Source organism: Terrapene carolina, unplaced genomic scaffold (assembly GCF_002925995.2).
Source record: "Terrapene carolina triunguis isolate 2854851 unplaced genomic scaffold, T_m_triunguis-2.0 Scaffold69, whole genome shotgun sequence".
In the NCBI taxonomy this organism is placed as follows: Eukaryota; Metazoa; Chordata; order Testudines; family Emydidae; genus Terrapene; species Terrapene triunguis.
In genome coordinates, this window is record NW_020664420.1 from 35,905,713 (window position 1) to 35,917,893 (window position 12,181).

The 12,181-nt window shown below is 39.7% G+C and overlaps 1 protein-coding gene across 1 annotated transcript in view; it reads left to right on the plus strand.

The window, feature by feature from the left end:
• The first annotated feature begins 323 nt into the window (after window positions 1-323).
• Window positions 324-12,181, plus strand: part of SLC30A5 (solute carrier family 30 member 5) — a 28,952-nt gene continuing 17,094 nt past the window's right edge. Inside the window, exons 1-10 of the mRNA XM_024197853.3 lie at window positions 324-740; window positions 971-1,093; window positions 2,982-3,048; window positions 4,567-4,652; window positions 5,942-6,029; window positions 6,887-6,974; window positions 8,402-8,478; window positions 9,543-9,713; window positions 10,447-10,735; window positions 11,120-11,328. Coding sequence (XP_024053621.2) covers window positions 667-740; window positions 971-1,093; window positions 2,982-3,048; window positions 4,567-4,652; window positions 5,942-6,029; window positions 6,887-6,974; window positions 8,402-8,478; window positions 9,543-9,713; window positions 10,447-10,735; window positions 11,120-11,328 — 1,272 coding nt within the window. The 5' untranslated portion in view covers window positions 324-666. The remainder of the gene's footprint in view (window positions 741-970; window positions 1,094-2,981; window positions 3,049-4,566; window positions 4,653-5,941; window positions 6,030-6,886; window positions 6,975-8,401; window positions 8,479-9,542; window positions 9,714-10,446; window positions 10,736-11,119; window positions 11,329-12,181) is intronic.

Genomic DNA, 12,181 nt, shown 5'->3' on the forward strand with positions numbered 1-12,181 from the left:
TGCAGGGCAAGGGGGGGCAGTGCGGGGGGGAAGGAAGAGGCAGGGCAAGGGGGCAGTGTGGGGGAAGGGGAGAATGAGGAAGGGGCAGGGCAAGGGGGGCACTGTGGGGGAAGGAGCAGAGGAAGGAGGGAGGACGAGGAGGAAGGGGCGGGGTAGGGCAAAGGGGACTGGGGGGAGGGGCAAGGCCAAGGGGGGCAGTGGGAGAAGGGGCAAAGCGGGGGCGAGACAGGATTCCGTGGGGGCAGAGGTCAGGGGAGGCCCGGCTCACTGCCTGCGCCGCATCGGGCAGTGCCAGTGACCCGTTCCCTGCTCTTCCCCCGCGCTCCGTAGCGGGAGGGTCGCTGCTGTGCTCAGCGGCCGCCCCAGGCCGACAGGTGGCGCTGCCGCGAGCCGGGCCCTGTCCCGAGCCGGGCGGGTCCATTGGGCCGGAGAGGGGGAGGGCGCTAGCGCTCCCCCGCGCGCCGCGCTGTAGTGTGGGGTTCCGGCCGCTGAGGACGTGGCTGGCCCGGCTCAGCTTCCGCAAGTTCCGCTGCGGGCCGCGGCTTACGGGCCTTGCCTCCCTCCCGAGCTCGGCGAGTGAGTGCGCCCGGCCCGAGCTCGCAGCACGCGGAGGATGAGGAGGCCCCGCGGCGGGGGAGGCGGCCTCCGCGGCTCCTGAGACCCGGCATGGAGACGCCCTACAGCGGCGAGGCCCTGGCCGGAGGCGGGGGGCTGGGGCCCGTGGATGTGCCCAGCGCCCGGTAACTGCAGCTCCCAGCGCGAGGAAGGGGGGGACTGGGACCCTCTCCGGGGTCTCTACTCAGGCTGCCAGCAGGGGGGTGAGGGGAGTCCCTGCGCCGCCCGCTCAGGCTGTATTTCACCCAGTGCCCAGGCGGGCAGAGGGCCTCTGAGCCAGCCTGCGTCCCCGAGTGGATCTCGGTCCCTGTTGCCGCCTGCTTAGGAAATGCCTCTGATCATTTTTCTTTTGCAGGCTGACCAGATACATTGTGCTGCTGTGTTTCACCAAGTTTTTAAAGGCTCTGGGACTTTTTGAATCCTATGATCTCCTGAAAGTGGTCCACCTTGTCCAGTTTATCTTTATAGTACAGCTGGGGTAAGTGTGCTGTTGTTTAAGCCTTTTATAACACTGCTGCAGCTTCTTTCATTTGAGAATAGTTTTGTGGCAATGAATGCCTGGGTTTCTTTCCATTGGGTTTGTAAAAGATTCATTCGGAAAGGAAAGAAAAGTTTCGTTCATAATAAGTCAAGGGCGTTTGTTCCTTTTGTGTGCTGCATGACCGGTTGTTAAAGGGAAAAACCTTCCTTGTTTCTGATGGGATGTACATTTTGACAAAGGATAACAGCTCCTGACAGATGTGCAAGAAAAAAGTTGAGATGCTTTGTTGTCCTATCCAGCTACTCGGCCTGCTTTTCCTTTACCCCTTTTCAGATTTTTATTTTCAATGGGGAATTTGTAGGTACTGATGTAGTGATGGTTAGAGTGTAGCTGTTGTGCTTTGACTTTATTAGATAAAGGGTAGTCTAAGCATCCTTTTGCCATGGATGGTAAAAGAATTTGTGTTGTAATGCACAGCTGTATGATGCTACAAAACTAACCATTTAATTGATAATAGAAATACAATGGTAGATGCATTTAAAATGATCATCCCCAGTTCTAGTAATAGTCCCTGTACTTAAGAGGAAGAATATCTTATTAGAATCAATAGTATCTAAAACCCTAATCTTTAAGCATACTTACTGTAGTTTGAGAAACTATAGGGAAGAAGGAAAAATTTTTTAATTCATTAAAGTGCTTGTAGTTGCTACTTTTAGACAGATGATGTAATGACAAATACTGAGTAAAGAGAATAAATGTGTATCTAGAATATTTCATTTAAGTAAAAATTACAAGTAAGATCAGTATGGTCTCTTCTTATGCTACTCTTTTCTTTGGAAGGAAGCTAAGCTGCCCTCCACTCTAGAATCTTACTTTCTACATCTATTGTCATCATTAATAGCTTTGTTGGTAGCTGGACCAATACTAATTTAAGCTTAGCTCATAATGAGTTGTGAAAGCTGTGCTATAACTAACTTGATAACATTGACTAATATCAATTAGCTTTATGTTCCCATTTTATTTCCACTTTTGGGTTTTTCACTTGGCTATTTCCAAACAACATAATCTTTTTTTTTTCTTTTAGTTTATTTTTTATGGTTGTTGGGAAGGTAGGATATAGGGTACAGGTCTGTCTCATCTTACACGGGGGTTCCGTTCCACGGTTAGCACGTAAAGCGAAAACCGCGTATAGCCAAAACCCCATTGAGTTCAATGGCGGGCGAAATCGCCCACACTACAGGTATAGTATTAAAATTGTTGTTTTTCTTTTTTGTTTGTTTTTGTTTTGTTTTTGCCGACCGCGTAAAGTTGAAATCGCGCATGTTAAATGCGCGTAAGATGCGACAGACCTGTATACTCTTTCAGGCCAGTTCTAGTACAGGTGTGTGGATGAGTGGCTTTATTTAGTTTTTATGCACTCAGAAGCCTTCAGGTAGGGGCACCTTAGAAATGAAAATGTAACAGTAGTATTATATAATCATGCTCCCCTTTAAAACTCTATTCTTTTCTACACATTCACTTATTTTGATCCCTGCTAAGTGTGAATTAACAACCATTTGGCTATCCTCTGCCAGACTTGTATGGCTGGCAAAATAGGCAGGACTAAAATTCATTTGCTACAAAAAGCTTACTGAAGCTTATGGCTACTTGAATAGCTGAAATGGGCTATGGGGGACAGAAACATATTGAGCCACTGTTGTTTTTTCCCTCCCGCAAAAGCCAGGTAGCATTCATTTAAAATACAAGTGGAGCTGTAGAATAGTTACTTGTTACGGGGGAGAAACAGTTGCCTAGAACTAGTGTGAATAATAAAATAGCTACATTTGAACTTTGACTGAAAGTGCACTTGAACTAGTACACTAATGGAGAATATTTCCCCTAACAGGTCTGCATTTTTTATGGTTTTGTTTCAAAAGCCATTTTCTTCTGGAAAAACTGTGACCAAGCGCCAGGTGAGTTGACTTATACCTAATGCTTGAACACTCACTTTTAGATACTCTGGGACAATATGAATAATGGCTCTAGTAAAATGTTTAGTTGCTTGCTGGAAGTGAAAGGGATGTTTCTGGTTTCATCTGGAAAACATGGCTGGGATTTTCAAAATGACCTAAGTGACTTAGGAGCTCAAGTCCCATGGAAAATTACATCCTGCGTGAGCACTCTGTTCTTTACCAACTAACATGCAAATAGCTGTAAATATGAAGAGATCAGTCCTGAGCTGCACCCTGGGGAATGCCTCCTGTACCAGGGACCAAGAGGAGGAGGGTGGCCCAGAGGATTGTATTGTGCAGGAGGGTTTGGGCCACCAGCTTTTCAGCCCCTTTGTGCTGATCCCACAGTGCAGAGGAGTCCGAGCAGTTGTCAGAATGGAGCCTGAAATATGGAGAGGAAGAACTTTTGTCGTCATCCCTTCCCTGCATTCATCTTTATATAAAATAATTGATTGTGCCACTACATAGTAATTTGGAATGTATTTAGTATAGAGGATCTGAACCAGGAAATGTCCTAAAGGTAAATTTGGCTTGAGAAAGCTCATCGCAGAATTTAAAAGAAAGTGAGAGGGGGACCAAATTTCTTGGTTTTGTCATACATCAGGAAAAATCTATCTTTCTGTCTGCTAAAGGTATTAATTTGGTCTTAACTCAAATGTTGGATTTTTAAGATTTTTGGCGTAAGAATAACTTGAGTGGATTATTTAAAAAATAAAAATCGCATCTAACTTTATCTAGTTGTTTGTCTGGTTTAAAACAAGAAAATACATCTATTATTTGCAGTGGTGTTGTAGCCAAGTTGGTCCCAGGATATTAGAGAGACCTGGTGGGTGAGTTAATATCTTTTATTGGGCCAACAGAACTTCTCACCCACTTGTCTCACTAAAATATATCCTAAGTAGTTTTATTTTAATAAAAATGAGCTGCATCTCCTGATAAAGACTTCTTAAATCATAATCCTTCAAATTTTAGGTGCATGCTTAATTGTAAGCACGTAAGTAGTCCCAGTTGACTGGGATTAAAATTAAGTACATACATAAATATTTGTAGGGTCAAGGCCTTAGTTTTATAATGTTGAACAACTTTATCTAGCACTGTGAATGTCTGTCAGATGTATTTTATTGTGTAATACACTGAGTGTTAGCATTTTTTGACCACTAAGTAAATTTGACTTCAGCCTAGCTATTGTAACCCATGGATTTTTTTTAAAAAGGCACTAAAACTACATCAAAAGAACTTGCTGCTGTGATAGAAAATGATAAAAGTAAAGAATTTCAGCCATAAAATGTATTTCCAAAAGTAAACATAATGGGTCATTGTGAAGTAGTCAAGACAAGTCAGATCGTTTTCATTTCTGAAGATGCTCTACAGCATACATTTTAACGTTCCTTTAATGTAATGATTGGTATGTGAACTGAATGCAAGATGTTTGTTTGGAAAGCAGGCAAAAAATGTTAATAAAATGTTTTTCTTTTATAGTGGATCAAAATAGTTAAACATGCTGTTGTTGGCTGTATCATTTCACTTTTGTGGTTTTTTGGCCTCACTCTTTGTGGACCTCTCAGGTAACGTACATGCCTGAAAGCATACTTTATTTGTATACACGAACTTAATTTGTTTTATAGTTATTTGAAATAGCAAGTCTGTACACTTAATTTATTTTTAAATGAAGTGTGTTTGATAGAAATGTACTTTTGTTTGTTTATAAAAATAAATCCTCAGATGAGCAGCCATTATTCAGTTCCTGGTTTGCTACAGGACATCCTAGTTTACTCTTTTAGTGTGGAGGGGCTGAGCGTACTGTGGTGATGGTAATACTCTTAGGTCTGTGTAGAGAAAAAGTCCCTTTAGTTCATTAAGTGGCAATCACTGAGTGATGCAAGGGACTATCTTGACTGATTCAGAAAGGATCAGAAAAAAGATGACAACATTGGACTTCCAGAGGGGAAGAGCTTCGGGAAAGCCTCTCTCTGAATAGTTAATATGTGGAGATAGGGCTTAAAGCTATCTAATTCTGCAAAGGTTAAGCTTTAGTTTGCCTAAAAAAAAAAAAGGGAGGGGGGAGGTTTAGCTCTTATGATAGCAAAGATGTCCAAATGCGAATCAATTTACTGCTGTTTTCTCAGGTCAGCTGAAAGTTCCAGTGCCTTTGTGAATGCTAGATGTTTTCCCAAGCAGAAGCAGTGAAAATGATATGTCTTGTAGTCACTTTTACTGCTGCTATTAAGAAAACTATGCACATTTGTAAAAACTGACACTTTCAAACTTCTGCTGCTTGGGAAAGCTACCAGCAGTAGAGGAAGTCAGTGGAGTTATGAATGGTGGATGAGGATCCAAAAGTGAGAACTATACGTTGTCTGCATTGAGGCGATTGTATGAGAAGGGAGAGTAGTGGAAATCAGCTCCTCAGTAATCAGAAGTTAACAGGAAAAGAAAAGGTCCTTTTCCCAGCCAGAGAACAGGGAACTTCAGATTTATCAGACATTATTGTAATATGAACATTAATTCCATCTTGAGCAGTTTGATTCTTGATGCTCTAATAAAGCACGCTACTGTTTAAAAAGTGTTTAGGTAGTTACTACTACTCAATTACTGTACATGATCTATTGTTTGAGCTAGAAAATAGGTGTTTTTATGTGATTTGTCATCATGGCAGAGTCTATCAACAGCTGGATTGCTGGACTACACTTCAGGTTCCCTACCATTCTTTTGAATTGCACAATGTTCCTATTGAAGCCATAGATTAAATTCTTGACCTCCCTTCCATTTAATTTTAGTTGAAACCAGGTATATCAAGCTAGTGCATCATATTGAAATGGACGTGATAAAAATTGGTGTCTCTCTTGTTTTGTAGGACATTGTTGCTGTTTGAGCACAGTGATGTGGTTGTTGTGTCACTGCTTAGTGTTTTGTTCACAAGTTCAGGAGGAGGACCAGCAAAGGTATTTAAATATTTTTTGTTGAAAAAGACCATTATAATGTATAACTTTAAAATGTAACTGGTATTCAGGAATACAGAAGAGGTAAACCTAATTCTTTCTCACTCAAATTCATAAAAGGGATAGGTAAATTATGTATATTTTAAGTTTAAATGTAGGTGAAACTACAATCTGTACTTCCTTTTTTAATGAAATAAATATGCAAACAGGCACACATACAAGGAGTAACAACATGAAAAGGTGTTTGAGATTCACAGTGATGAAGAGATGGAAGAAGTTTATCATTTGTATGCCGAAGAAACTTAAAATATAGTATTTTGCACTTGTATAGCACTTTCCACCCAAGGACTTCAAAGTGATTTACAAACATTAGTAAATTAAACTTCATATTTCTGGGAGCAGAGAAACAAGGAAATATTATCCCCATCTTATGGATGTTTCAACTGAAGTACAGAGAGATTAGGTGACATTCCCAGGGTCATATACAGCAACCATAGCCATATTCTCAAAACAAATAATTCTGATACCTTTCATCTATAGATCTCAATGTGCTTTACAAAGGAAGCAAATATGATTATCCCCATTTTACAGAAGGGGGAAATGAGACACAGAACTGCTGTGACTTGTCCAAAGTCACCTAACAAGTCTGATAAAAGCTGAAAATAGTTTTTTTTTTTATAACCAAGATCAGTTTCTCCAAATGTAATTTTTGCTTTAAGGATTTTGTTTGGACTTTGTTTTTCTTACATGTACACACCTGTGGGGAAGGGAAAAGCCCTTTGCATGGTTTTTGTGCAACTTTTAATGTTTGCCATCCAAGTAAGCCATTTTATATTGATGCCCTTTTGTTGTCTTTCCAGACAAGAGGTGCTGCGTTTTTCATCATTGCTGTGATCTGCTTATTGCTTTTTGATAATGATGATCTCATGGCTAAAATTGCAGAACATCGTATCCTTTATCATGTGTTTGGAGTAAAAGTGTAAGTTAGCCTTGTTTCAACTGCATTTTCCTTTCCAGAGCATTGTACTTGTGACTGGAAAGAAAAGAGGAAACAGTCATTCCGAGCAACTAATCCAGTCAAATGCAGGTTATTAGTCACTTTAGGGATAACAGCATCGGCTATACATTTGCTATAAACAATTACAATCTAAATGAACATAATGACAGAAAAATCCCAATTTAGTTACCAGGCCCCTTCAACTAACTAGAAGCCTCTCTGTTCAGTTTCCCTCTCAGAGAAAGCTTGAGGCCTATGTCCCAGGAGTGGTGGATGCTCAGCACCTCATAATATGTCTCTACTGTGCAGTTAACCTGCGAGGATTGACACGTGGGTTAGCCTAGCCTGGTGTGAATCCCCACTGCAAAGCTGTACCCACATTTTTGTGTCCTCCCTGTTTATGCAATCCCATGTGTGTCTGGGGTACATCCCATGGTTTCTTGTGCTGAGGTACGAAGTGGGTTGTAGCCCACGAAAGCTTATGCTCTAATAAATTTGTTAGTCTCTAAGGTGCCACAAGTACTCCTGTTCTTTTTGCGGATACAGACTAACACGGCTGCTACTCTGAAACCGTTCTTTGTCAGTCATTTGTGTTAGCTGCAGGAGAGCTTATCTGTCCTTTGGAAGGAATTGTGGGAAGGACATTAGAGGACTGATTTAGCAGGCTCATCCACACCCAATCTTACCAATTGTCTTCCTTCATTTTCTGTTAGACCGATTTCACTTGCTTCTAAGTTAAAATATAATTTTTGTCTATTCAGAAGGAATCATTTTTTAAAAATTTTTATCTTGATTGCACCTCTTTTTTTATTTGTCAATTTCATTAATTTTCTCAAGTTTAAATTTTTGTTCGGAAACTCTTCAAAAGCTGTCTATTAACAGAATGTTTCATACTTTAGACATTTCATTGATAAATAAATATTGTAATGCTTCCAGTGAAAATTCATCTAAAATTTTATTTCTGGTATCCAGTTCATCCTCGTAAGTCCAAATAATTACCAGATTTAACATCAATGTTAAGACTAGCTTATGTGAAATGTTTCAAGTTCTTTCATTGAGTAACATCATTTCAGATATTTTACCTAAGGAAGCAATAGACTTATGGACTTCTGTAATTTAAAATTTTAGAATTATCCAAACTTCAAAGCTTAATTTGATTCAAATTTTACTTTCTTTAAATGTACAATGTTTCCTCCATTGCTCTCCTATGGTATTTACAGTTTCTGGTCCTCTTATATACCTGTAGCTGTGTTTTTCATTATTTTTTAAATAACATCAGTAAATCATTTGTGATCCTTATGAGAATGAGGTGCTGTTGAGATGTGGTTGGGCAGTTGGAAGAGGGTTCATTTGGAGAATCTCCCTTAACTTTGTTTAGCTGAGGGCCATCATGACAGTGCTCTTACCCATGTTCTTCATACAATCATTGCTTTCCTAGGAGTTGCAGATCACAAGGTAAATTGCTTTCTTCTGTAATCTATATGCTGAATTATTGAATGTGTTCATAAAAATTCTGAGAAGAGAGCTGCATTAATTCAAAATGTCCTATCAACTATTAGCAGCATTTTACTTTAATACATAAGCTGAAAGTATTTGTTAAATTTGTTCCTTTTTTACTTGAAGTAGTTTCATTTCAACTGTGACTTAGATATTCATGACCCTTAATAGACAAGCCCTCTGTTCCCTAGTGTTATCAGTCATTGTCTTGTGTGTCTGTCTCTTTCCCACGCTACTTGGAGCCTAAGAGCCAGATTCTGATACCCTCACTTGAGTTGGGTGATACCCCAATTTTCTCTGTAGCCCTATTTTAATTAGTGCTGCTTTTTACTGAGTAAAGTATCAGAATCATGCTGTATGAGGCTTATTGCTGTATTTGACTGGAACTGCCTGTCACACTCCAGCTAGTTAGTCTTGTTGCTGGAACTGCTGCACTGGCAAATGAAAAGCCGAAAAGAAAATACTGAATTTATGACACCGCTAGAAAACATTGGCCTTATTTAAAAATAACTTAACTCATCTGTCTGATTTAAATTGGTTAGCCTAGCACAGGGTAGATTAGACCTAAGAAATATGAGAAGCTAATTTTGTATATGTAAATATATTTTGTAAAGATTAGGGAACAATTTCTAAATAAAAGGTTGGGGAGAAATGACACAGGGCTTGAATGAAGATAAATAAATACAAAGAGTGTGGATGATATAAGATGATTCCATTTTATTTTCAAACATTTCCAATGTGCTACTTTGTGGGTGGAAGAAGGGAGAATGGCAAGAGAGAAATTGAAGATGGAGTTCCAGTTAGAAATACTGGGAGTTGCAAACTAAGTCATAGAACATTAGCGTTAGCAAATAAAGCTTATCTTTGGAGGGGACGGGGGAATACCTTGTCTGTGTCTTATGTTAATAAGTAAAAGGAGGAAATAAGGAAAAGAATATTAATATTCTGTCATGTAAATACTACTTATATTGGAGTGAGGTAGTTGACTTAAGTACTGTTAATAGGATCTATCTGTGTTGCAGGGTGGAGTGCTGTTGCTGGTACTGGCATTGTGTTGCAAGGTTGGTTTTCATATGGCTTCCCGAAAGCTCTCTATAGATGTAGGTGGAGCCAAGCGTCTTCAAGCTTTGTCTCATCTTGTTTCCGTCCTTCTGTTGTGCCCATGGGTCATCGTCCTATCTCTGACAACTGAGGTAACAGCATAGCAAGGGTTCATCAGCAAAAGTGACTGATATTCTAACAACTGCATTTGTAAACTGCAACATATACCTTTCCTTTACAAGAATTTATTTTACATTATTGGAACTTTTCTTGAGATTTTTGCTTGAAAAATAGATTGGTTTTATATGCACAGTGTTTCTGATACGTACATATGTGTGATTTGATTTTTTGTTTGTTTGGGTTTGCTCTCTCAAGACTCATAGGAAGAGGATATGTTGGACTGTGTGCGGTAGTTTGGTTTCTCTACTAACCTTACAGAGGCAGTGATGATGAAGATATTGTCTGTCTTGGGGAATACATGTTTTGTTCTAAATTTGCAGCTTTTACACCACTATCTTTCTATATAGAGAGAATTAAATCAATAGAAAACATTTTTATAGCAAATCAACTTCATTAATTTCCTAACTGGATTGTTTTTCTAGAAGACTTGTTCTAGTTCAAGCACAGATATTGGACTTGAAGCAGTAATTAATTCAGGGAAGTTCTGTGATCTATGTTAATACAGGAGGTCAGACTAGATGATCATGATGGTCCCTTGTGGCCTTATAATCTATGAATCTGTGAATACCTGTTTATTTAAAGTGTCTAAAGTATAGCAAACATGCAATAGATTAAATACTAGATACATAAACTGGTACTATATGTAGGTGACACTTCTGCCAACCTGTGATCAATACTGCTAAGAATTTGTTCTTTTTATCACAGAGTAAAGTAGAATCCTGGTCCTCTCTCATCATGCCTTTTATAACTGTTATCTTTTTCGTCGTGATCTTGGATTTTTATGTGGAGTCCATATGTTCTGTCAAGATGGAAGCCTCAAAGTGTGCCCGTTATGGATCGCTGCTCATTTTGATTAGTGCGCTGCTCTTTGGCAGCTTCTGGACACATCCGATAACAGATCAGCTTCGAGCTATGAACAAGCCAGCACACCATGAAATCACAGAGCACGTTCTCTCTGGAGGAGTGGTAGTGAGTGCCATTTTCTTCATTTTATGTACGTATTCCTTTTTTTCCCCTTTAAATGATAAACCAGTTAAAAATAATTATATATTACTGGAAGGTCACACACATTCTCTGTAGAATTCCACCACAGTTGCTTCTGTGGATTCCATGGGTGAGGGGGAACAGCACAGTATTGTAGACCCACAGCTACATTCATAATTCATTGCCTCCAAAAAAGGATACAGTAAATCTTTCTGCTTGTGGAAATGATGATCCAATCTAGTATAACAATAAAACATTAGCCTTGAAAATGAAGCTGGTGACTTTCACCACCTTGATATGCTTGTGGAAGTTTTAATCACTGATAAAACACTTGCATTATCAATCATCCATAAAGGTTAAAAACAACAACAAAAACATCTACCTCTCTTTGCAGCTGCCAATATTCTGTCCTCCCCCTCCAGGAAAGGGCAGAAAGGCACTCTTATTGGCTATTCTCCTGAAGGTATTCCTCTATATAATTTTATGGGTGATGCTTTGCAGCATAGTTCTCAGTCGTTACCCCGGTTTATTAAAGAGTCACTGAAACAAATCCTTGAGGAGTATGACTCTAGACAGATTTTCTACTTCTTGTGCCTAAATCTGGTAAGTGCACTTTTTTAACTCTAATGACAAATCATAGTAGAAAAAATGTCAATCTCTCTTTAAAATTTACTGGCAACTTTTAATATGACCTTTTAACTTAGAATCATAGAACTGGAAGGCATCTCGAGAGGTCATCTAGTCCAGTCCCCTGCACTCATGGCAGGACTAAGTATTATCTAGACCATCCCTGACAGGTGTTTGTCCAACCTGCTCTTAAAAATCTCCAGTGATGGAGATTCCACCACCTCCCTAGGCAATTTATTCCAGTGCTTAACCACTATGACAGTTAGGAAGTTTTTCCAAAACTTAGTTAGTTTTGGCATAGTTAACTTAATGGAATCTTAAGATTGAATACATTTTTGCTGGGTCTTCTGTGAAAGACAGGATAGTTTGACTTACAGTTGTACTTGTCAGGTTAATATGAATAGTCATGGCACCTTGTATGTATTTGTATAGCGACTAGCACAAGGGGCCTCACTCATTATTGACTCTTCTGGGCCCTACTGCAATGTAAATATACTCTGACAAAGCACTGAATGCATTTACAAAGACTGGCACCTGTTTCCTGCCCTGAAGACCGTACAATCCAATACACACAAGACACTCAACAGTAATTCAGGAAAGAGTGTTGAAAGACAGAGATCAAGGTATGAAGGATTTCTGAAATAAATCTATTTGAAGAAATGGAGAGGGTGGTTGGTGGACAAGAATTGGGAAACAATTCCAAATGTGTGGCACAGGATGATGGTGTGATGATGGAGATGAAAGATGACTGAGAAACAAAATGAGTAATTGGCAGCAGGAACAAAATCAGAGATGTAGTGGGGGAACGGGAGATCAAATAAGACCTAGA